The 26,071-nt window shown below is 37.0% G+C and overlaps 1 protein-coding gene across 1 annotated transcript; it reads right to left on the bottom strand.

Annotated features, from left to right (window-relative positions):
- Positions 1-1,694: 1,694 nt before the first annotated feature.
- LOC131957653 (calmodulin-A) lies at positions 1,695-24,986 on the bottom strand. The gene is made up of 5 exons (XM_059322390.1): positions 24,740-24,986; positions 8,365-8,395; positions 6,022-6,165; positions 4,834-5,076; positions 1,695-2,944 (listed from the first exon to the last, which is right to left on the bottom strand). Exons 1-5 carry the CDS (start codon positions 24,752-24,754, stop codon positions 2,916-2,918), a joined length of 462 nt encoding a protein of 153 aa, XP_059178373.1. The 5' UTR covers positions 24,755-24,986; the 3' UTR covers positions 1,695-2,915.
- Between the last annotated feature and the right edge of the window lie 1,085 nt (positions 24,987-26,071).

Genomic DNA, 26,071 nt, shown 5'->3' with positions numbered 1-26,071 from the left:
TTAATTTATTTATTTTTTATTTTTTGAGGTCAACTCAAATTTTGTTTTTGGTAAAGGTTGATGTAAAAATGTGAGTGTGTTAAGATAGTGTAGGATATTTCAAAAGTTGATAATTTTACTTTTAGTAAAATCTCAAATGTGTGCATAGATATACCAAAGTGAGAAATTACTCCAAAGACCCACTAAAAAAAATCATGTTGTTAAAATAAATATGGTTATAAAAATCTGGCTGTAAAAATGTCAGTGTTTTAAGATAGTGTTTGTGCATAGATATACCAAATTGAGAAAAGCCTTGAAATTATTCCAAAAACCCACTAAAAAAATTAAAATTTTGATGTTAAAATAAATATGGTTATAAAAATCTGGCTGATTGATTATTGTTTGACTTAATTAAAGATTGGATGTATTTCATGTTTTTTAGTATTTTTGTATTTAGTATTTAGACAACTCTAATTAAAAAAACAGACATTAATGTAAAAACCACAAACACGAATACAAACCGGTGTGGATATTTTAAAATGTTTATTCGATGGCTGCAGTCAACTGCCGCCAGTTGGGATTTATGTACATGTACAAGCAGTGTGGTTTTCAGCTTAATTAATTAAATTGGTTTAATTAATTTAATTAAATGCATGTTAATTTTTTTTAAACAACACTTACCAATAAGAAATAAATAAATGGTTTTGGTTTTGAATTGTCAACGTTTTTAAGGTAGTTTCTGATCGATCAAGCAGTTTTTACCCCCCCCCCCCCCCACCCACACACACACACACGCACACACACACACACACACCTCGTCTAATCTGTCTAACCATAATTAATATATTGGTTAAGGCTATCAGCTATTTACGTAATCCTAGATTATTTTATCCTAACTCAACCGCCGAAACTAATCAAACCTCAATCTGTTGTTAAATTTTAACCCTAAACTACAAACTAAACTCTTAATCCTAACGCTAACCTGGTAGTGGAGTACTTTTTTAACCTCACCTTCAGACAAACACTAAATATTACCTTAACCAAAACATTATATCCAACCTTCCTCCCGATTTCTAAACTGGTAGAATACCAACCCTACCAAAAATCAGTGCTTCAAAAATATTATAAAAACTTTTCAGCCGCATGAGGTCATTTCCTGTAGGTGTTGATAAACAAGATGGCAGATTAGTTGGGTAAAATAATTTATACCAGGTATAAGGCATATGTTGTAATGACGTTGTAAAACAAACGTAATAAAAACCCTCAAAATTTCACCCTAATTTCAATTAAAACATGTTATCCTAAATAACAACACATTAGTAAGGAGCTTAATTACCTGGAATTAAACTGAGAATATTAATTAAATACTTAAAAGAAAAAGCAATTTAGAAATAAATAAGCATTTGACGCAATCAATAATATACAAGCGAGAAAAAATATGTCGCGTTATAGACAAATACGTTGTGTGATAAGTATTATACTTTTCCGAATTTCAATATTAAAAATTCTCCATAAACAAATAATGCGGCTTGTAGTTCAGCAGTATAAAATATAGATGAACAATGGCCCGCACTGTTCAAAGGCACTTTGTTAAAATGATTTCTACTTGCACTTGAAACTTTACAGGATGAACTCTAAACTATATATAAACAGTATATTTACTACTGTACTATATATATATATATATATATATATATATATATATATATATATATATATATATATATATATATATATATATATATATATAACAGGATGCCTTTAAATCCCCGCAGATATTTGTTTATATTTTTAATCAAGATCTACGTGTGTTCATGTTTTGATTTTAGCTTTAAATTTAAGCCATTAGAGGAAGAATAAAAAATGCTAAGCTGACATTATTTTGGAAACAAGCAATTAGAAAACAGCCAAATAAGCCTGACTAGCCCTCTAGCGTTAGACCCTAGATTAACTGAAACCTTTAAACTCTACCAAACAATGGAGCTTTGCCGTTTGCAAATATTTTCTAAGCGTGTAGCTAGCCTTTGGATACCAATGTTAGGAAAGGCCTGTGTTTGTCATATCTATATTTTCTGCACGTGAGCTAGGTTTTCTATACCGGTGAGCTAGATGTTCTTTGTAAGTGAGCCAAAAATGTATGTGCACGTGAGGCAGCTCTATAATATACCGGTGAGCTAGTTGTTCTACGCTAGTGAGCTAAGATTTGGAAATAAATTCTTTAATGCGTTTAGTTGCTTAAACCGAAAAAAAACCGCAGCAGATTTATTTCCGATTGATCGCTCTTTAAAACAAGTTTTAGAAGTTTGATGATGAAGGATGTAGTGCCTTCTACATTAACAAAACTAGCACTTGGATGGGAGGGAACAATTGTACTCAATGTTTTTTTCCATGCATCTCTCTGGGGAAGAGGATACATTCTCCACCCACCCCCCCCCCCCCTCAACACTTGGACGAAAAAAGAAAACAAATGTACAATGTATATAGAAAATACCAGTGTCGGTCCCCTCCCCGGGAGATTCAAGAGCCAGTCGACCCCTGGTGAAAGATGCATGAAAGAAACTCTGATGGTAAGACTACGTCATCGGCGTTTTACAACTTCGATTTTACAAAAATACAAAGATGCATAAGCGATTCAAACAAGTGCATGTTTAAGGATATTTTTTTTTTAAAAAAAAAAAGCTGATTTTTCATTATTATATAAAAAGCGATGAAAAACAGTACATGAAAGTTACAATAATGGTTTGTTTCGCAATAGTCTGATCACAATCGGTACATTTAAAAACATGAACATTTTCATCACATTGTTTAAAATAAAACAGGCTTGAGAGCAATCAAATTATCTTTCAAAAGTTCATGAGTTCATGACATCAACTTCCTGTGTAGTACTCATCCATAGCACACAAAATATGGCGGCGATTATCAAAGGACAGGTAATCTCATTTTGTTGTCATCATTCTCACAAATTCTGGAAAATAGAAAATATTTTTTGTTTGTTTTTTCTTTTGGTGCTCATTTATTCCGTTATTTGTTGATGTCTCGTTTAAGAAAAAAAAACAATACTACCTTAATGATACTTTTTTACTTTCTCGTATATACGTAGTATAGAGAAAGTATTGTAATCGTGCAAAAAAAAAAATCGAGATTTTTACAAATCTCGACGTTTTGCACCTCACTGATACGGAAAAACATAATTTTGCAATCTTGTCCGTATGTCTGTGTGTGTGTGTGTGTGTCTGTGTGTCTGTGTGTCTGTCCGTGTGTAAACACGATAACTTGAGTACCGTTACAGCTAGGTTGATGAAATTTCATATATAAGTATTATACCAAAATCGTAGATCCGTATCAACTTTTGAGCGATTTCCGACAACCGGAAGTGGTACTTTTTCTACTTTGAATTTTTCAAAAGCCTATAACTTGAGTACTATTTCAGATAGATAAATGAACTTTCACATGTAAGTAAAAGATCTAATTCTCTACCTTCTGTTAAATTTTGAGTAATTTCCGTTGACCAGAAGTAGTAATTTACGCTACTTCCGATTTCTCAAAAAACGAATGTAAATTTTTAAAGTACTAATAATATTGCGCACTATTATGCATTTTTTTATTTAGCGTTCACTTGGAGTGCAACTCTTTTGTCTACGAGACTTTATTCTATTTTTAAAACTTTAAGTATTTAAAAAATTAATGGATTAAAAATCATGTCTATAGCCCGAGTTTCCATCCCCTGTTGTTTTATATAAGAATATTCGAGAAAGTTTAGGGGAGATCACTCCCGGTTTATTTAAAACTATAATCTCTATTACCTTATGCAGGTAGCGCTCAACAATTTTAAATTTAAACCTTCAACTGATCCTAGCCGAATAGGCCCACTAAATCATAGATTAAGAAGATTGGAGTTGTGTTACTGTGATACAACAAAAGCTAAATCTAAAACCTTAAGAAACAATCCTGTAGAAAATCGTTTTGTGAGCCGCAAAATTAAACGGAGTTTATATACAGTAAGTTGTAGAGACTAGTTTTGAAAATTCGGTAAAAGAAAGTGGAGATGGATATACCATACGTTTAGGTAACCGGAAATAAAAATAAAACACATTTTTTTAAAAACTTTTTAACAGTAAGCTTTTAAATACACCATTGAGAATTATAAAATAAAACTAATTTTCTTTCTATAATGAAAGCTTTGGTCGCCTCAGGCCATGGAATTACCAGCTCTGGTTTCCTTTCGGCAGCTCCTGCGACACTTCCATCAGCTTTGTTGGCACTGCTGTTGTTGACACATGTCACTGCTGATACCAAGCTGTATATGTAACGTCCTGTTGACAGCGGGAAGCCTGATACACGGGCAACATTAGGGCCTAGGCTTTGTGATTGGTTTTTTTAATGCTCAAATATCAAATGGTCTACTATCTTGTAGTGTCATGATGTTGTTTTTTTTTTAAACTTTGGGGGTTACAACCAGATTTGACACACCGGGTACAGTGTTTCTTCCAGACTTTTTTCTCCGGGGGGGGGGGGGGCAATTGATATTTTCGGGGGGCGGTCAACATTTTCCGGGGGTCGGACACTGGTAAAAAAAGTATGTTTTTTATATAAATTCCAGTTCGTTCGGGGGAAGCGGTAGACTTTCTTTAGGGGTGGGGGTGAAAGCCCCCCCCTCCCTCCCCGAAGAGATGCCTGGAAGAAACTCTGACCGGGTATCAGACGTTCTACTGACGCCACTGGTAGATTAATGACGCCAAAGTGACTTTGTATTACGTGCGTTGCATGTTTCCTTTAAACACTACCACGTCAAAAGTTAAGACACCGCCTAGAAAGCTGAACCGAGCACTTACCCCCCCCCCCCCCACCACCCACCTTCATAGTTGACCTGCCCGTCCCCGTCCATATCCGCCTCCCGGATCATCTCGTCCACCTCGTCGTCCGTCAACTTCTCCCCCAGGTTGGTCATCACGTGACGCAGCTCCGCGGCGGAGATGAACCCGTTGCCGTCCTTGTCGAACACGCGGAACGCCTCGCGGAGCTCCTCCTCCGAGTCGGTGTCCTTGATCTTCCGCGCCATCATCGTCAGGAATTCTGGGAAATCAATCGTTCCGTTGCCTGAAAATCAGAAATCAATTGAGTCCGTTTGTCAAATCTCGTTGCGTGACCAAAATAAAAATTTAAAAAAAATAACTATACTCATCACCAGTCAAAATATTTAAAAACCTATTCGATTTTTTAAATTTGTATTCTGTCAAAGGTGCTTTAAAAAAATTCCACACGAACATTTTAAGTGATACAAAAAAAATTAAGTTTTCGAAACTTTGAGCTCAAGTCGTGGTCTTGTCACAAACAAGCAAGTGAAAATCTAAAACACAGGAGAGTGGGTAAAACTAATAAGTTAAACCAATTAAATCAAGCTACAAAAATTAGTTTATTCACAAATTATCTTACGTTAATAAAATCAGATAACCACACACACACAATATGATTTGTAGAACGGTTCCGTAATTTTCTATGCATAGCAAGTTTGAGGGTATAGATCGTTTTGAAAAATATGAATTAAAAATTAAAGATCTTACTTTTTATTTTTTATTTTAAACTGGCAGGTATGAATAAGTGTGAACGGACATTTTGAGTTTGTGCAGTGTGACGTTTTGATTATACTTAAAACAAGTTTTACAAAACAAGTAAATAAATGTTCGGCTTTATGTCTTCATCAGGAAAAAAAAATACTTTTATTATATCGAGAAATCTGTATACACTGTATACACTTGTCCTTGTCGTTAATATAATACAAAGTGATAAAATTCAGCTATTTCATGTAATGAGTTCATCTTAACTAGACTCAATATTCTTTTAGCAATGACTGACTAATCAGTCAGTAATTTACTATCGTCTTTGATTCTTGACCAACCTGCAATTGGAATAAACACGGAGTGGAAGAACTGACCAGCCCCATCCAATGACGTCATCGACCTCACCTAGCATGTTCATGTCTCCACTAAAGAGTAACCTACCTATGATCACCTGTACGGTACGGCTAATCTATGAAGTACTCACCATCAGCGTCGACCTCGTTTATCATGTCCTGAAGCTCCGCCTCTGTCGGGTTCTGACCCAGTGACCTCATTACGATCCCCAGTTCTTTGGTCGTGATGGTGCCGTCGCCATCTTTGTCGAAAAGACTGAAGGCCTCTTTAAACTCTGTAGAGAAAACATAAGGGCTTACAATACTGAAGGCTTCTTTAAACTCTATGTAGAACAAATATAAGGGCTTACAATACTGAAGGCTTCTTTAAACTCTATGTAGAAAAAATATAAGGGCTTACAATACTGAAGGCTTCTTTAAACTCTATGTAGAAAAAATATAAGGGCTTACAATACTGAAGGCTTCTTTAAACTCTATGTAGAACAAATATAAGGGCTTACAAGACTGGGGGCTTCTTTAAACTCTATGTAGAAAAAATATAAGGGCTTACATTACTGAAGGCCTTTTTAAACTCTATGTAGAAAAAATATAAGGGCTTACATTACTGAAGGCCTTTTTAAACTCTATGTAGAAAAAATATAAGGGCTTAGGTGACGGTGGGGTGGGGGTGAGGGGGATCATGTTGTGTCTGTCAGTTGTTTCATGTTGACATATTTGTAATTTCTCGTTGGCATATCAACTGGTTTTTAATGGAACGGCATGGTCAAATGGTAGAGCCTTTGGCTGCTGGCCCAAAGGTTTCAAGTTCGGATCCCAATCCGGACTTGTGTCTACCCAGCTCTTACGGGTACCTAGCTGACTTTATGGAAAGTAAAAGCAGCTGTGCATAGCGATGACCACACCATCCCTTCATATACCAAGGTAAAGAATCATGAACTTCACTTCATCTGCTCAATAGATCGCTAGGTCTGTATCAACTAGTTTATCCTCTGGATTTAGGGTTAGGGTCACGGTTAGGGTCATGGTTAGGGTTAGGGTTAGGGTCATGGTTAGGGTCATGGTTAGGATTGGTTTGAGTTAGAGCTGTAGCTAGACTAGACACAGAGCTTTAAAAGGACAAGCGATGAAGAATAATTTGAGTTCTAAACTTTCCTACATAGTGTCAGTGTAGCGGATGGATCCACCAAAAGCTGCAAGTAATGTTGTTCTATAAATATAACCATAAAGGGGGCGAGAAAAATTCAAGACCGCGCCCTATGCCAGAAAAATTGAAGCTATTTTCCACTTACTTAACACCTCCACAATATCTTCTTGTTGTTTCGTCTTATTTTTTTATTTTATTTTTTCATAAAAAGAAACTCCTCAATTTTGACATGTTATTCTCTTGAAGTCTAGAAAAATGTTAACGTCTGCGCCAGCCTTCATCAAAACGAGATTTAAAATACTCTACCAGCTCTGCCACTGGACGCCGCAGACGTGATGCGCGCTGCTAATTGCGCGCCGTCTTTTGAAAGTGCCATGGCAAGGCGAGCGCTACAATTAGAGAATTCCGGGTAGCGGGTTGAAGTGGTGGGGTCGGGAACTTAGGCACGGGGAGTCGGATGCCTTGTATTCCGCAGTGTGTATCATTTTTTTTTAAATAAGAACTTAGCTGACCCCCGTTGTTTACTTTTGATTTACGTGAACATAATGTAATTCCTGGGGTCAGTCTGAGCTTTGTCACATGAAAATATGTTACACTGCTTGGTCTCTTGATATCAAATGTTCCAATCAGATTGCTACATTAATTGAAACATAAGGCTAGCTTTTATTTTAGTATTTTCCTAAATCTAACTCGTTTGTGGGGATCAAAACAAAATTTAAAGTGATCATATATGTATACACATCATATAAATTTATATACATAGATAATATATGTCTATACAAATATATAGGCGTGATATATATATATAGAGAGAGAGAGAGAGAGGCCTATACATATATATATATAAATATATATATATATATATATATATATTATATATATATATATATATATATATATATATATATGCATATATATGTATATATATAGTCAATTATTATGTATATATATACATATATATATACAATGGCGTAGCGAGGTCGGGTGTCACCCAGTGCAGCACTTAATGGTGTCACCCCCCAGAGGCGCAGCGACCCTTTCCGGGGGACACAATTTCGATTTGCACACCCCCCCCCTTAAACTTTCGATTGCACTCCCCCCCCCCCCCCCTCAAACTTTCGATTTGCACCCCCCACCCCCATCAAAGTTTTCTCTATATATTTTGCTATTGTTTGCCTTGGTGTCACCGGTGCGGTCCCGCCCCCCCCCCCCCCCACCTCGCTACGCCTCTGTGTATATATACATGTGTGTATATAAATATATATATATATATATATATATACGTATATATATATATATATATGTATGTATGTACGTAGGTCGTAGTTACCTGCCACTTGTTCTGACGTCAAATCGATTGCCTGAAAATGAGACAGGAAAAAACATGACTGTTGTGGAATTTCAGGTATTTTAATTATTAGAGTAATTAACTAATGGCTAATTATTTTATGCATCTTCGCATCACGGCAAGCAGGTGACTTTTAAATCGATTTATTCACCAGTGTTGCACTCAAGCGGTCTTTGTGGGTAGAGAGGGTTGGGGTGGCTATTTGACGGGTGGGGGGAGGTCGGATATTGGTCAATGCTAAGGCTAAAGTTTGCTTCAAAGACATATTTTGTAATATCGAGTCAGAGTGTTCATGTCATTGTGCTAGTTTTTCTAAGATTCTCTCGTATGTGATTACTGTTGTTACAGTTGTTTTAGTTGATGTAAACGACGATTGACTTTCTTCTTCTTCTTCTTCTTCGTTCTTAATTATTAGTGTTGAAGGGGATCGAGATTTATCTGCCAGTGGGTTTGAACTCGAGACTTTGTTCGAATTTATAAACCATGAGCTTTTTGCCGACTCGACCACGCCTCCAACACAATTAAGCGTTACGTGTCAACTGGTTATGCGCCATTGAGGCCATTGACTCCGATTTCAGCCTGCTTTTCTTTTTGGATTTGCTTCCATAGCCTTTGTCCAACCAAGAACAAACTACAAGGCAGCAGTTGTTTAGTTTTGGAGTTGTCTCTCCTAGAAGAGTGGCTGTCCCCAGCTAATGAGCCTCATCTGCCCGAGGGTTCGAACTCGAGACTGATTATAACATGTGAAATAAGATACTGGGTAGTCGAGTGCTTCAGCTAACCCGAAAGTCGCGAGTTCAGTTTAATTCTATACTGCGCATAGCAAGTTGACACGTAATACTTAATTGTGTTGGAGGGAATATCTTCCAACACTATAAGTAAGAACGTAGAAGAAGAAAAAGTTCAATTCTTCCCTTTTGTTTATGTCGAATTTGTAGATCATCTTAATTTTCGTGAATGCCTGAGAACATTGTCATCGCCAGTATTTGTACACTGAACGAAAACAAGAGATACGAGCTCTATTCAGATAATACAGGGATAGTGTTGGGGGGGGGGGGGGGGGGGGGGGGGGGAGGGGGGGGGGGGGGGGTATTGAGGCTTCATATTTTTGGAGTAAACAAAATAAATTTTTGAATTCAAATCAAAATCAAAAATAAATCTTCAGATGTCCTAGTATATAACAACAAACATGAAGTTATAAATAAATCTACGGCTCAAGATGTTTTATAACCGAAGATACACTTCATATCACAGTCACGTATCTTAACATTTAAACTCCCCCAACTACGCATACATACACACACAAACACAGACACATACACAGACAGACATATACACACAGACACACACCTCACCATCATCTTCTTCAGACGACTTGATAACGTATAGCCCGACCCCCCCCCCCCCCCCCCACAAACACACACACACATACACACACACCAGACACACACCTCAGCATCAGCCTCCTCATACGACCTGATAACGTATAGCCCGACCCCCCCCCCCTCACACACACACACAGATTCACACACAGACACACACACACACACCTCAGCCTCCTTAGACGACCTGATAACGACCCCCAGCTGATTAAAGCACCCCGGCTGAAAGAACGAGGGATACGAACGTACTGAAACCACCTCAACAAACATCGCCGTTCACTTCCTTCTTATCTAGTCTCGACGATTTATGAATTAGATGACGTCATCATTCCACAACACGAGAGCGAAGGCTCTACGTGATCTTCCTACGCTGAGCCCCTCGTCAAGTACGTAAAACTTTCAACGTGTTCGTTAAATATATCAGTGTATATATATATATATATATATATATATATATATATATATATATATAATATATATATATATATATATATATAGATATAGATATAGATAGATAGATAGATAGATAGATAGATAGATAGATAGATATAGATATATATAGATATATATATATATATATATATCATCCCCGATTTAGTATAGGTGCGACATAATTTAGCTCAAGAGTTAACTTCGTTATTAATTAAATTTTGGGGTCCAGTTTGATTTAATAGGAACCTAATGCTTAGGTAGTGACAAGCGAGAAACCTAGGGTTTACGTGATCGCTTCACTCTGAGCCACACAACGCCTTCCAAAATTTACAAACATATTTACAATACATATGTGCAGAGGCGCCGCTAGGCGGAGGTTGCGGACCGCACCGGGTGACACCATTTAGGGTGATACGAAATCAAAACATTGCAAAATGTAAGAATAAAAAATTTCTATGCCAGTTCAATTAATGGTTAATTAGAGTAAAAAAAATATTTTAAATACAAATTGACGATCCCGACTAAGGGTGGGGGGGGCGACACCATGAGGCGCCGCACCGGGTGACACCAGACCAAACGACGCCATTGCATAAGTGTATTGATGCATGTGTATAAATATTAGTATATATATATATATATATATATATATATATATATATATATATATATATATATATATATATATAAGAGTAATGTACATATCATATATATTTTCAAAATCATAAACCTGTACATTTTATATGTATTTTAAAATTATTTAAGTATGTATGCACACAAATACACATACAGGGATAGAGACTGCTCGTATGTACAGGTGAGAACGGGACAACCAAACCAGGCGCCTAGAATTCCTCTCAAGTGATCCATTGCCACTAAGTCTACATATTAAAAAAAAAAGCCTTTAAGGAAATCTTCAACAACTGTAAGTTTTTAAGCCACTAAACTCGAGAAGGAGAGAGCGATGATCATCTAACACATGCAATACCACAACGGTATTTCATGTCCATGCGCAGGAGTTTTGTTGCAACGCCTTGAAATTTTATACAATAAGCTGTTTGTCAATCATTTTTAAAGCACATTTTATTTTTAGTGTAAATTATACATCACATCCGATCGTATTGAAGTACAAATAAAATGTAATTTTAACTTTATATCGCTTGAGCAATCTTTTTGAGGATTTTTTTTATTTTATTTTTACATGGTTTGAGCAACTTTTTTTAGGGAAAAAAAATTTGTCTCGTGTATTTGAAGTTCAACAAACAGAAGTTTCAAAATTCACCTTTTATCTTGTAACAAAATTCCTTCAAACATCAGTAAAGTGTTGCGTTTTTTTTTTACGTACAACAAGTTTCGTTTTCCTTATCTCTTAATCACATTTCTTGTGTTTCAGCTAAAAAACATTTCTAACTAAGTTTTTTTAACAGAGTGTAAAATTTTATTTTCATTTTAGAAAACCATTTGAAAAAAAAAATGTCATGTGGGGGGGGGGGGGGGGTGGGGGTGACCAGTGGCGTAGCGAGGTCGGGTGTAACCCGGTGCGGCACTTAATGGTGTCACCCCCCCCCCAGGGGCGTTGCGACCCTTCCCGGGGACAAATTTTCATGTTTTCGATTTGCACCCCCCCCCCATCAAGTTTTTTTATTTGCACCCCCCCCCCCTCAAACTTTCGATTTGCATTTGCACCCCCCCTCAAGTTTTTCTCTATATATTTTGCTATTTTTTGCCTCGGTGTCACCCCCCTAAATGGTGTCACCCGGTGCGGTCCGCACTCCCCGCCCCCCCCCCCCCCCTCGCTACGCCCCTGGGGGTGACATTTATTATTGATTTCAATGTTGGTATAATAATATTCCTGCAGCTGTATATTTAAAAGTTACATTATTAATGTCTCCTTCTTCTTCTTCGTTCTTAACTGTAGTATTACGTGTCAAACTGTAATGTCCATATAGGCCTTGACTGCTTTTCTTTTTGGATTTGCTTCCATAACATTTGTCTATTCAAGAACAAACTAACAGGCATCAGTTTGATCATGGAGTTGTCTCTTTTAGAGAGGTAGCTGTACTCAGCTATTGTACCTCATCTGCCAGGGGATTCGAACTCCAGACTTTTCGGTTTAGCAACCATAATCTTTACCGGCCCGACGATGCCATCATTTTAGTGATTTGGAGGAGGTGTGGGGGGGGGGGGGCTAATTAAAAATAGAAATAGGTTCTGCCCGTCATTTTCGCCCCCTCCCCTTTCACCGTATCGCTACTTTGACACCATTGTTATACCCCTGACAACATCGTTTTCCCTAATACATATGGCAATTGCCCTCTTTGTTATGCTATTTGCCATGACAAAATCATGTGTCCTTCCAAATATATGTTCCCTCTTTGTTATTCTATTTGCCCTGACAAAATCATGTGCCATTCCATATATATGTTCCCTCTTTGTTATGCTATTTGCCCTGACAAAATCATGTGCCCTTCCATATATATGTTCCCTCTTTGTTATGCTATTTGCCCGGACAAAATTATGTTCCCTTTCAAATATATGTTCCCTCTTTGTTATACTATTTGCCCTGACAAAATTATGTTCTCTTTCAAATATATGTTCCCTCTTTGTTATGCTATTTGCCCTGACAAAATCATGTGTCCTTCCAAATATATGTTCCCTCTTTGTTATGCTATTTGCCCTGACAAAATCATGTGCCCTTCCATTTATATGTTCCCACTTTGTTATGCTATTTGCCCTGACAAAATCATGTGCCCTTCCATATATATGTTCCCTCTTTGTTATGCTATTTGCCCGGACAAAATGATGTTCCCTTTCAAATATATGTTCCCTCTTTGTTATGCTATTTGCCCGGACAAAATTATGTTCCTTTTCAAGCATATGTTCCCTCTTTGTTATACTATTTGCCCTGACAAAATTATGTTCTCTTTCAAATATATGTTCCCTCTTTGTTATGCTATTTGCCCTGACAAAATCATGTGTCCTTCCAAATATATGTTCCCTCTTTGTTATGCTATTTGCCCTGACAAAATCATGTGCCCTTCCATTTATATGTTCCCGCTTTGTTATGCTATTTGCCCTGACAAAATCATGTGCCCTTCCATATATATGTTCCCTCTTTGTTATGCTATTTGCCCGGACAAAATTATGTTCCCTTTCAAATATATGTTCCCTCTTTGTTATGCTATTTGCCCTGACAAAATCATGTGCCCTTCCATATATATGTTCCCTCTATGTTATGCTATTTGCCCTGACAAAATCGTGCCCATCTATACATACTTGCCCTCTTAGACAAGCTATTTGCCATAACAAAATCATGTGCCCTTTTGTACTATATTTGCCCTCTTAGACAAGCTATTTGCTACCGCTCTAGGTGGGCGTGTCGCCATGGTCAGGAATAAATTTAAATGAACTCGTAAATTTCATCTTAACGAGGAACACAGACACACCAGGACTGAAATCAAAAACTCATAACGGCCAGGATTCGCCCCATCTCCCGACCAGACATCTTATAAAATAGTTGAACGTCTGTTTATTGCCAGATAAAAATGTGAGCAACCAGATTGATTGCAGTTTTTTTTCTAATCATTTAAATGCCGTTTGCTGAATTTAATCTTTGGCTGCTTTCTCTTGTTGCATGGTTAATGTTTCCATAAAGAAAATTTAATAACAGGTTTCACATATGTAATTTCACATGCATGATTCATCAATAACTGTTTTGTTTTGTTTTTTTCAAAAACAACGTACGTCGTATGTGAGGGACAGCATGACCTAGCGGTAGAGAGCTAGACTGCTAACCCGAGAGCAGTAGCGTAGCGAGGGGGGGGGGGGGGCGGGAGGGGGGACATATGTCCCCGGGCGCCGACATTAGGGAGCGCCAAAATGGGTTGAAAAAAGAAATTGAAAGGTTGAGGGGGTGGAAATCGAAAGTTCGAGGGGGGGGGTGCAAATCGAAAGTTTGAGGGGGGGGTGCAAATTGAAAAGTTTGTCCCCGGGCGCCGGGAAGGGTCGCTACGCCTCTGCCATGTGCTTCGGGATATGGTATGCTGCAGTGTTTAGGTGAAGATAGACCTAGTGTACACGGTCAAGCTTAGCAATGACTAATATAGAACAATGTTTTAATTCCCGATTGTAAAGTTTTGAAGTTTTCATTTCTCCAGGGGGTGGAACGGATACATTTATAATATATGTATATGGGTCTATATAATTTCATTTGACTAATCCACACATACAAATGTACATATATGTACATATATACTGCACCCTCACATTTACATTCACACCTACACGTATGTACACATTGAAATGGACACATACATCCAGATACACACACTCACGCTACACTCACACGGTCATTGCACACACACACCCACACACACTCACGCACAACTTCGGGACATCACAGGACCAACACTCCGACTCAACAGTTTTTCAAAATTTTATTAAAAGCTTCCTAAGCCAAACTCGTCTTTCTATGAGCAACATGAATAGGCAAATAATTTTCATAAATAAACATTGGTATAAAAGATGCTATTAAGATTAGACGACGAATACATTTAATTGTTTGTTTTTATAATCCAAATAATCTTAACGATTTTTCTATTAACGATCATTTAATTGATTAATGTATAATTATGAAAAAAATCAAAACATTTAAGAATATAAAAATGAAATGGCTTTTTAACAATTAGATTAGCATTTATCATTAACATTATATACTAAATGCAGCCTAAAACTATATATATATATATATATATATATATATATATATATATATATATATATATATATATATATATATATATATATATTCATACACACTCTCTCACTATCAGACCCAGAAAAAAATGTAGAAGGCGTATTAGTGAGGTAGGGGGGTACGTATTGGGTATGGTATGTGTAGGGGTTAGGTACTTGGATGATTAGGTATGTGTGGGGTGAGGTACGTGTGCTCGTGAGGTTTGAGTGGGGGCATGTTATGTGTGGGTAAGGTACGTATGGGGTGACGAACGAGTGTGAGGGAGATACGTAAGTAGTAGTATATTAGGTCACTTTTGGGTAGTATGGGTGAGCAGGAGCAGGAGGAGGAGCAGGAGCAGGAGCAAAGGATATATAGGAAAATACTCCCCCAGCCTGGTACAATGACATATAGCAAAATACTCACCCACCTGGGTGGAGTGGGTGATGCGGATGTACAACGACATATAGTAAAATACTCCCTGGGGGAGGTGGAGGTACACCGACATATAGTAAAATACTCACCCAACTGGGTGAGGGTGGGTGAGCAGGATGTACAATGAGATATAGTAAAATACTCACCCACCTGGGTGAAGGTGGGTGAGGGTGGGTGAGCAGGATGTACAATGAGATATAGTAAAATACTCACCCACCCTAGGGTGGGTGAGCAGGAGCGGGAGTAGGTCAGTAGGTCACCTTTTGGTGACCTTGTGACGTAATTAGTAACATTATGACGTAATCATTGACCTAGTTACGTAATTTTAATGTGTTTTTTAATGAGTTTTTTAAATTTTAATTAATTTTTGACCTAGTTACGTAATTTTAATGCGTTTTTAAGGAGTTTTTAAATTTTTAATTAATTTTTATTATCGAGTTACGTAATTTAATTACTTTGATTGTATTTTTATTTTGTTTAATTTGTTTGTTTACTTGTTGTTTAATTTAATTACTTTGTTTATATTGTGTAATTTTTTTTTATTAACGAGTTACGTAATTTGATTATTTGTTTACTTTTTAATTATTTTTATTTTGTTTATTTTTAATTTTATTTTATAATTAGTTAAATTATTATTAACTAGTTACGTAATTTGATTTTAATTTTTTTAAATTTTTAAAAAATTTTTAAATTATTATTTTTAAATTTTATTTTTAATTGTTGTTTACTTGTTGTTTAATTTAATTACTTTGTATAATTTATTTGTTTGAAATTCATTTTAATTAGTTTGCTGTTAATTATTGGCGACAGATGTTACCAAGCGGGTGGTGGTGGTGGTGGTGGTGGTGGTGGTGGTAAATTTGCTTAAGATTATAAACTTCAAGTTTTAAAAATCAACAACGTTATGGACCATTCAGCAACACAACGAACGGTTACCGAAAATAGAACATCCATTTAACCACATCTGTTACTTATCGATCCGTGATCCTTTGTTGACACGCGCTGCGCTTTTAATGGGAATGTATTGATCGCACCCACGGGACCATCGGGACAACGGGCGCGTTAATATTGATTCCACACACGGCCATCAAATGATGGTCCGCCTAATTAATTTGGTCATGCATCGTGGGTTTATGTCGACTACAAACATCCATTAGAGACACCTGTTACTCGCTAATGGCACCCGACACGTATCGAGCCACATGCGATCCTTTGTTCTTGTCAACCACCGTACAAGGGCCAAGTTAATATTGATCGAACCCACTGACCATCAGTATGATGGTCCACCTATGTGTAATTTTTATTAACGAGTTACGTAATTTGATTTTAATTTTTTTAAATTTTTAAATTTTTAATTTTATTTTATAATTAGTTTAATTATTATTAACGAGTTACGTAATTCAATTTTAATTTTTTAAATTTTTAATTTTTTTAAATTATTATTTTTAAATTTTATTTTTAATTGTTGTTTACTTGTTGTTTAATTTAATTACTTTGTATAATTTATTTGTTTGAAATTCATTTTAATTAGTTTGCTTTTAATTTCTTTGTTGTACGCCGTTTAAAATAAAAGACTAACACTAGCGTGTACTAGAAAGTGTCATTGTGTATAACATCCATTTAACCACAGCTGTTACTTATTAGTGACAGCTTGTACTTATCGATCCGCCCGTGATCCTCCCAGGCGCTCCCCGTGGTTGCTTAATAGCGGGCTCACTGAAGCGATCACAACAGGTAATTAATCGAAGCCATTAAGTCCCTCTCCGCGTTAAGTGTGGCGACAGCTGGTGCTGTAATTAGTCACGGCTCTCGGCTTTTTTCATTAGACTACAGCTGTACATGAACTATGTTCACATATCGTACGCCCGGTCATTCTTTGATCAAATTAAAAAATTTTGTTTCCACATGTCCTGCGAACCGTCCCTTGCTATGTATGAAAGATTAATGGTTGTAACTATTCGCTTATAGCGAGGGTCAGCGAAAACAAAAATATATTTAAGGGTCGGAATTTTCTTTCAACCACCGTTAAGTCAGGTTTTGAGACGAAACGAAGTCTCGGTAGGTTCGTGTTTTTTAATGGGCGACAGGGCGACTTGGTGCGTTGGTACGTAGGTATGCGTGGGTAGACATGTTTTTTACAAGTCTGGAAAAGTAATTAAGTTTTTATGACCGTTCCGATTTTCTTTTGATCTGACCACCATTTGACCACACTGAGCCAGATAAATTTAACAATTGTCGCAGCGGGGTTTATTTTAAGTGCACCCCGTGCACGCTTGTTTACATTTTAAAAGACGTGTCGCGTGTCTTCCCCTTACGGCTTCCCTAATAGAGAAACGAGAGGAAAGACAACTGTTCTAAAATTAGAACAGCCTTGTCTACAGACACGAGTATCGTCCCTTGTGAAAAAATTCGCGTCAGAATCCTTAACTAAACAGTCAATTTCTTTAAAAAGTTAAAAAAATAATTTAGGAAGACAAGGGTTAACAAAATATATATCTTAGTCTTGCAGCAGATTACCTTCCCATGTTCGCTTTAGTATTACAGTTTTCATCAATCTTCTTTTTGACTTGAACTTCTTTAATTTTTAAGAAAGTTTACTTATACATAATACATTACGTCTAATGACAATTTTTTATTTTTACCACTCAATGTATTTTCTTTTTCTATATCTTACATTGTCATCTTAATTTTTTGATCACCTTAGGTGGTGGTAAGGTGGTAAGGTGGTGGTAAGGTGGTGGTAAGGTGGTGGTAAATTTGCTTAAGATTATAAACTTCAAGTTTTAAAAATCAACAACGTTATAGTACGTCGTCAAAAAAAAGACAATGAACCTAGAAGGAAGACGAATATATATCTTAGTCTTGCAGCAGCTTACCTTCCCATGTTCACTTTAGTATTACAGTTTTCATCAAACTTCTTTTTGACTTGAACCTCGTTAATTTTTAAGAAAGTTTACTTATACATAATACATTACGTCTAAGGACAATTTTTTATTTTTACCACTCAATGTATTTTCTTTTTCTATATCTTACATTGTCATCTTAATTTTTGATCACCTTAGTAAAAATTTGCTTAAGATTATAAACTTCAAGTTTTAAAAAACAACAACGTTATAGTACGTCGTGTCAAATGACACACCGTTTAAAATGTCTACATTTAAAGTTCACCAAAATAATGACGTAAAAACTAAATATGATATGACGTTAGCATACATATCATTCAATCTAATCACTCTAAAGTACAAATCAATAATTTTTATTGATTAAGGGGCTGGGTGAGTTATTTTTATTCAGGTGCCCAGGGAAGGTTTGGAGTTGGTTGGTACAGATTTTATACACGAGTCGGTGACGTTTTCACCGAGGCAGGGTTCGAATCTAGACCATGCATGGTTTGGAATTGTTAGGGAGAGTTAAACTAAGGTCGGTGAAGTTTTCACCGAGGTTGGTTTTGAACTCGGAACATGCATGTTTTGGAATCGGTAGGTGTAGAGTCCATACTAGGGTCGGGGAGTTTTGCTAACACTGAGCCAGGTTGCAAAGTTGGCACATGCATGTTTAGGAATTGAAGGTAGCCGAGTTCATACTAGTGTCGGTGAAGGTTGGTTTTGATCTCGGAACATGTATGTTTTGAAATTGTTGGTAACCGAGTTCATACTAGGGTCAGGGGAGTTTTTGTTAACACCGAGGCAGGTTGCAAAGTTGGTACATGCATGTTTAGGAATTGTTGGTAGCCGAGTTCATACTAGTGTCGGTGAAGGTTGGTTTTGAACTCGGAGCATGCATGTTTTGAAATTGTTGGTAACCGAGTTCAGACTAGGGACGGGGGTGTTTTCACCGAGGCAGGTTACAAAGTTCGTATATGCATCATTGGAATTGTTAGGTAGAGTTAAACTAAGGTCGGTGAAGTTTTCACCGAGGTAGGTTACAAAGTTGGTACATGGATGTTTAGGAATTGAGGGCAGTCGAGTTCATACTAGGGTCGGGGAATTTTGTTAGCACTGAGGCAGGTTGGAAAGTTGTTACATGCATGTTTGGGAATTGTTGGTAGCCGAGTTCATACTAGTGTCGGTGAAGGTTGGTTTTGAACTCGGAACATGCATGTTTTGGAATCGGTAGGTGTAGAGTCCATACTAAGGTCGGTGAAGTTTTCACCGATGGTGGTTTCAAAGTTAGTACAGGCATGTTTTGGAAGTGTTAGGGGCCGAGTTCATAGTAGTGTCGGTGAAGGTTGGTTTTGAACTCGGAACATGCATGTTTTGAAATTGTTGGTAACCGAGTTCATACTAGGGACGGGGGCGAGGGCGGCGGACAAAATTGTCGATGTAGGTAGGGTGCAAGAGATATTCAACGAGGAGTGGTGTCTACAAGTTATGTATCCCAGTCTGTTGGAGTGGTTTCTAGGGGGTTGTGATATTAGTTGAATAAATATTTGTCTGTAGGATTGTCATACAGCCTTTGTCTCTTAAATGGAATAGGTATAGTGCGGGTAGTAGTAGTAGTACGGTCTGTTTATCTAACGGTTGGTATTGAGGTTAGTGTGATGACGCAAGGTTGGATGGGAGAAGGGGAACGGGGTTGCGGACAGAGGGAAGGGGAAGGGCGAATAGTAATAAAAATAACTCACCCAGCCCCTTAATCAATAAAAATTATTGATTTGTACTTTAGAGTGATTAGATTGAATGATATGTATGCTAACGTCATATCATATTTAGTTTTTACGTCATTATTTTGGTGAACTTTAAATGTAGACATTTTAAACGGTGTGTCATTTGACACGACGTACTATAACGTTGTTGTTTTTTAAAACTTGAAGTTTATAATCTTAAGCAAATTTTTACTAAGGTGATCAAAAATTAAGATGACAATGTAAGATATAGAAAAAGAAAATACATTGAGTGGTAAAAATAAAAAATTGTCCTTAGACGTAATGTATTATGTATAAGTAAACTTTCTTAAAAATTAACGAGGTTCAAGTCAAAAAGAAGTTTGATGAAAACTGTAATACTAAAGTGAACATGGGAAGGTAAGCTGCTGCAAGACTAAGATATATATTCGTCTTCCTTCTAGGTTCATTGTCTTTTTTTTGACGACGTACTATAACGTTGTTGATTTTTAAAACTTGAAGTTTATAATCTTAAGCAAATTTACCACCACCTTACCACCACCTTACCACCACCTTACCACCTTACCACCACCTAAGGTGATCAAAAAATTAAGATGACAATGTAAGATATAGAAAAAGAAAATACATTGAGTGGTAAAAATAAAAAATTGTCATTAGACGTAATGTATTATGTATAAGTAAACTTTCTTAAAAATTAAAGAAGTTCAAGTCAAAAAGAAGATTGATGAAAACTGTAATACTAAAGCGAACATGGGAAGGTAATCTGCTGCAAGACTAAGATATATATTTTGTTAACCCTTGTCTTCCTAAATTATTTTTTTAACTTTTTAAAGAAATTGACTGTTTAGTTAAGGATTCTGACGCGAATTTTTTCACAAGGGACGATACTCGTGTCTGTAGACAAGGCTGTTCTAATTTTAGAACAGTTGTCTTTCCTCTCGTTTCTCTATTAGGGAAGCCGTAAGGGGAAGACACGCGACACGTCTTTTAAAATGTAAACAAGCGTGCACGGGGTGCACTTAAAATAAACCCCGCTGCGACAATTGTTAAATTTATCTGGCTCAGTGTGGTCAAATGGTGGTCAGATCAAAAGAAAATCGGAACGGTCATAAAAACTTAATTACTTTTCCAGACTTGTAAAAAACATGTCTACCCACGCATACCTACGTACCAACGCACCAAGTCGCCCTGTCGCCCATTAAAAAACACGAACCTACCGAGACTTCGTTTCGTCTCAAAACCTGACTTAACGGTGGTTGAAAGAAAATTCCGACCCTTAAATATATTTTTGTTTTCGCTGACCCTCGCTATAAGCGAATAGTTACAACCATTAATCTTTCATACATAGCAAGGGACGGTTCGCAGGACATGTGGAAACAAAATTTTTTAATTTGATCAAAGAATGACCGGGCGTACGATATGTGAACATAGTTCATGTACAGCTGTAGTCTAATGAAAAAAGCCGAGAGCCGTGACTAATTACAGCACCAGCTGTCGCCACACTTAACGCGGAGAGGGACTTAATGGCTTCGATTAATTACCTGTTGTGATCGCTTCAGTGAGCCCGCTATTAAGCAACCACGGGGAGCGCCTGGGAGGATCACGGGCGGATCGATAAGTACAAGCTGTCACTAATAAGTAACAGCTGTGGTTAAATGGATGTTATACACAATGACACTTTCTAGTACACGCTAGTGTTAGTCTTTTATTTTAAACGGCGTACAACAAAGAAATTAAAAGCAAACTAATTAAAATGAATTTCAAACAAATAAATTATACAAAGTAATTAAATTAAACAACAAGTAAACAACAATTAAAAATAAAATTTAAAAATAATAATTTAAAAAAATTAAAAATTTAAAAAATTAAAATTGAATTACGTAACTCGTTAATAATAATTAAACTAATTATAAAATAAAATTAAAAATTTAAAAATTTAAAAAAATTAAAATCAAATTACGTAACTCGTTAATAAAAATTACACATAGGTGGACCATCATACTGATGGTCAGTGGGTTCGATCAATATTAACTTGGCCCTTGTACGGTGGTTGACAAGAACAAAGGATCGCATGTGGCTCGATACGTGTCGGGTGCCATTAGCGAGTAACAGGTGTCTCTAATGGATGTTTGTAGTCGACATAAACCCACGATGCATGACCAAATTAATTAGGCGGACCATCATTTGATGGCCGTGTGTGGAATCAATATTAACGCGCCCGTTGTCCCGATGGTCCCGTGGGTGCGATCAATACATTCCCATTAAAAGCGCAGCGCGTGTCAACAAAGGATCACGGATCGATAAGTAACAGATGTGGTTAAATGGATGTTCTATTTTCGGTAACCGTTCGTTGTGTTGCTGAATGGTCCATAACGTTGTTGATTTTTAAAACTTGAAGTTTATAATCTTAAGCAAATTTACCACCACCACCACCACCACCACCACCACCACCCGCTTGGTAACATCTGTCGCCAATAATTAACAGCAAACTAATTAAAATGAATTTCAAACAAATAAATTATACAAAGTAATTAAATTAAACAACAAGTAAACAACAATTAAAAATAAAATTTAAAAATAATAATTTAAAAATTTTTTTAAAATTTAAAAAAATTAAAATCAAATTACGTAACTAGTTAATAATAATTTAACTAATTATAAAATAAAATAAAATTAAAAATAAACAAAATAAAAATAATTAAAAAGTAAACAAATAATCAAATTACGTAACTCGTTAATAAAAAAAAAAATTACACAATATAAACAAAGTAATTAAATTAAACAACAAGTAAACAAACAAATTAAACAAAATAAAAATACAATCAAAGTAATTAAATTACGTAACTCGATAATAAAAATTAATTAAAAATTTAAAAACTCCTTAAAAACGCATTAAAATTACGTAACTAGGTCAAAAATTAATTAAAATTTAAAAAACTCATTAAAAAACACATTAAAATTACGTAACTAGGTCAATGATTACGTCATAATGTTACTAATTACGTCACAAGGTCACCAAAAGGTGACCTACTGACCTACTCCCGCTCCTGCTCACCCACCCTAGGGTGGGTGAGTATTTTACTATATCTCATTGTACATCCTGCTCACCCACCCTCACCCACCTTCACCCAGGTGGGTGAGTATTTTACTATATCTCATTGTACATCCTGCTCACCCACCCTCACCCAGTTGGGTGAGTATTTTACTATATGTCGGTGTACCTCCACCTCCCCCAGGGAGTATTTTACTATATGTCGTTGTACATCCGCATCACCCACTCCACCCAGGTGGGTGAGTATTTTGCTATATGTCATTGTACCAGGCTGGGGGAGTATTTTCCTATATATCCTTTGCTCCTGCTCCTGCTCCTCCTCCTGCTCCTGCTCACCCATACTACCCAAAAGTGACCTAATATACTACTTACGTAGTGGGGGTAAGGTACCTGCAATTGTGAGGTACCTGCATCGTTGAGGTATGTGGGGGTGAGGTACCTGTAGCGGTGAGGTATGTGGGGGTGAGGTACCTGTAGCGGTGACGTACGTGGGGTGAGGTAACTGTAGCGGTGAGGTATGTGCGGGTGAGGTACCTGCAGAGATGAGGTATGTGGGGGTGAGATACCTGCAGCGGTGAGGTATGTGGTGGTGAGGTATGTGTGAGGTACCTGCATCGGTGAGGTATGTGAGGTGAGGTACTTGTATGAGAGATACCTGCAACGGTGAGGTATGCGGGGGTGAGGTACTTGTATGAGATATACCTGCAACGGTGAGGTACATGCAACGATGAGGTTCCTGTAGCGGTGAGGTACCTGTAACCGATGAGATACACCGCTGAGATGGCCTGCTATCTAAAGCACTCACGCACTGCCCGAGGAATTCTATCAGCATCCTTCTTATCGTGGCACCGCCATTAGTGTTTGCGTTTTCCAGGTCTTAATTATGTCACAACACTGTTAGTTCAAGGTTTATGTCGGTCTTACTTCAGACACAGGTATTTCAGTTTTTAGTTTTTTACAATTTTGTTCAAAGGAGTTTAATAAACAAGTACATTTTTTTTTAAATAAAATAAAACGTGGGTTTAGTTGAGCGTGGAAAAGGGGTGTTTAAAAAGGGGTTTTACATTTAAAGTTTTAACAGTCGTTTAGTTTTGTGGAATGTCTGTGGTGGCTGGTGAAAATTATGGGATGGTTTGTTGGTTTGAAATGTCAGGGTCGTGAGCATGCGCTGAAGTAATATTAGTACAGCAAGGTCATCATGTGGTGATGTCACAGTCTCAAGGTCACCATGTGCTGAAGTCATTTGTACAGCAAGGCCATCTTGTTCTAATGTAACTGGCCCTGGACCAACACATGCTTAACATATGCTTAAGTCAATGGCCAAATGCCATCATGTGCTTAAGTCAATGGCCAAATGCCATCATGTGCTGAAGTCAATGGCCCAAATCCATCATGTGCTAATGCCACTGGCCCAAGGCCATCTTGTTCTAATGTCACTGGCCCAAGGACAACATATGCTTAATTATGCTTTTGTCACTGGCCAAATGCCATCATGTACTAATATCACTGAGGTGATGCCAAATATTATTGACCAAAACTGATGTTAATAGAAATACAGTTAAGTTAAAGGTTGTACGTGCGCATAAAGCGGCGTATTATCGAAGCTTGTCGCGAATATATAAGCTACACACTCTTAACCTATCAACAACACGGCAGCTAACAAGACAAGATACACACAAATAAACTATTCAAGTACTCACCATCGTCGTGTACATCGGCCTGGTTGGATGAGGCTCGTCTCACAGAATGTTCTGGAAAGTTCCTGGACGCGAACAGGTCTTTGAGAATTTGATCGTTCGTGTCAATTGAAAAGTCTTAAATTTCTCTTGGAGTTTTCTAAACTTTTTTAAAGCTCTCTAGGCTAAAGTTTCACAATCGCTGTTTTTTAAACAGTGGCATTCAGTATAGTCTCAATTGTATGTAGATTCTTGTTTTTAATACCTCTTTATGGCTGTAATAATAAAGGACAGAAGTGCATTTTACATAATGTTAATATATATATATATATATATATATATATATATATATATATATATATATATATATATATATATATATATATATATATACTGTTCTGTTAATTATGTAATTTCAGCATTTACCTTCGACAGATGTTTAAACCAGTCGTTATTATTATTGTTTACTTAAGTCAGAGATTATTTTATTTCTAAACACCCTCAGTCATCATATTGCTGCCACGTGGTTCTGTTCCTTTCAGTTCACATTTTAACTTTTTTTTTTAAACGTCATAACACATTAATCTCCATGAAAATCCCGGGAGGTTAAAATGTTTCAGATTTTGGTTTAGAGGCGATGTTGAAAAGTAAACATCGGCAGGGTAGGGTTGTTTTCGTTCTACTTTAGCGGTTGATTTGGTGTCGACCCAATCAATGCCGGGATGTGTGTGTGTGGGGGGGGGGGGGGGGGTCAGCCATTAATTTGTTACAAGTTCCAATGCCAATATTTTAAATACCTGAGAGGAAATTAAGGCTTGAATAAGTGAATAAGTTATTTCAGCTGCTGTGGGTGTGTTGTGAGGGGAGGGAGGGGGGATTTAGCGTCGCTATAACTATAACATTATTTAAGAATTTAAAAGGATGGATGAAAAATATGTGTTTAAAGACGTAGTTCAATGAACGTTGTCGTCCAAAAATTAGGTTATTGCGTGCAGTTGCCTAGATCCAATGGATCTAGTGGTTGGAACTTGTCCAGGATAGGTTCACGATAGTGCGATGGGACCAGTGTTTCAACCAGACTTTTTTCTCCGGGGGGGGGGGGGTAGACTTTCTTCGGGGACGGGGGGGGCGGACATTGTTAAAAGTATATATTTTCTACATAAATTTCATTTCGTTCGGGGGGGGGGCGGGCGGTGGACTTTCTTCGGGGGGGGAGGGCTCCGACCCCCCGAAGAGATGCCTGGGAGAAACTCTGGATGGGACCTGATCTACTATCTGTTAAAGTTTACTGGGTGCTGTGAAAAAGAAAAATCTAACGAATGACTTTGTCAAGGATTTGTGTCCAAGCTAGTCACA

Source organism: Physella acuta, unplaced genomic scaffold, assembly GCF_028476545.2.
Source record: "Physella acuta isolate Inbredline_101_S28 unplaced genomic scaffold, ASM2847654v3 ptg001253l, whole genome shotgun sequence".
Lineage (NCBI taxonomy): Eukaryota > Metazoa > Mollusca > Gastropoda > Physidae > Physella > Physella acuta.
Note: the sequence above shows the minus strand (reverse complement) of the source record. Positions and strands in the feature narration are given on the sequence as shown.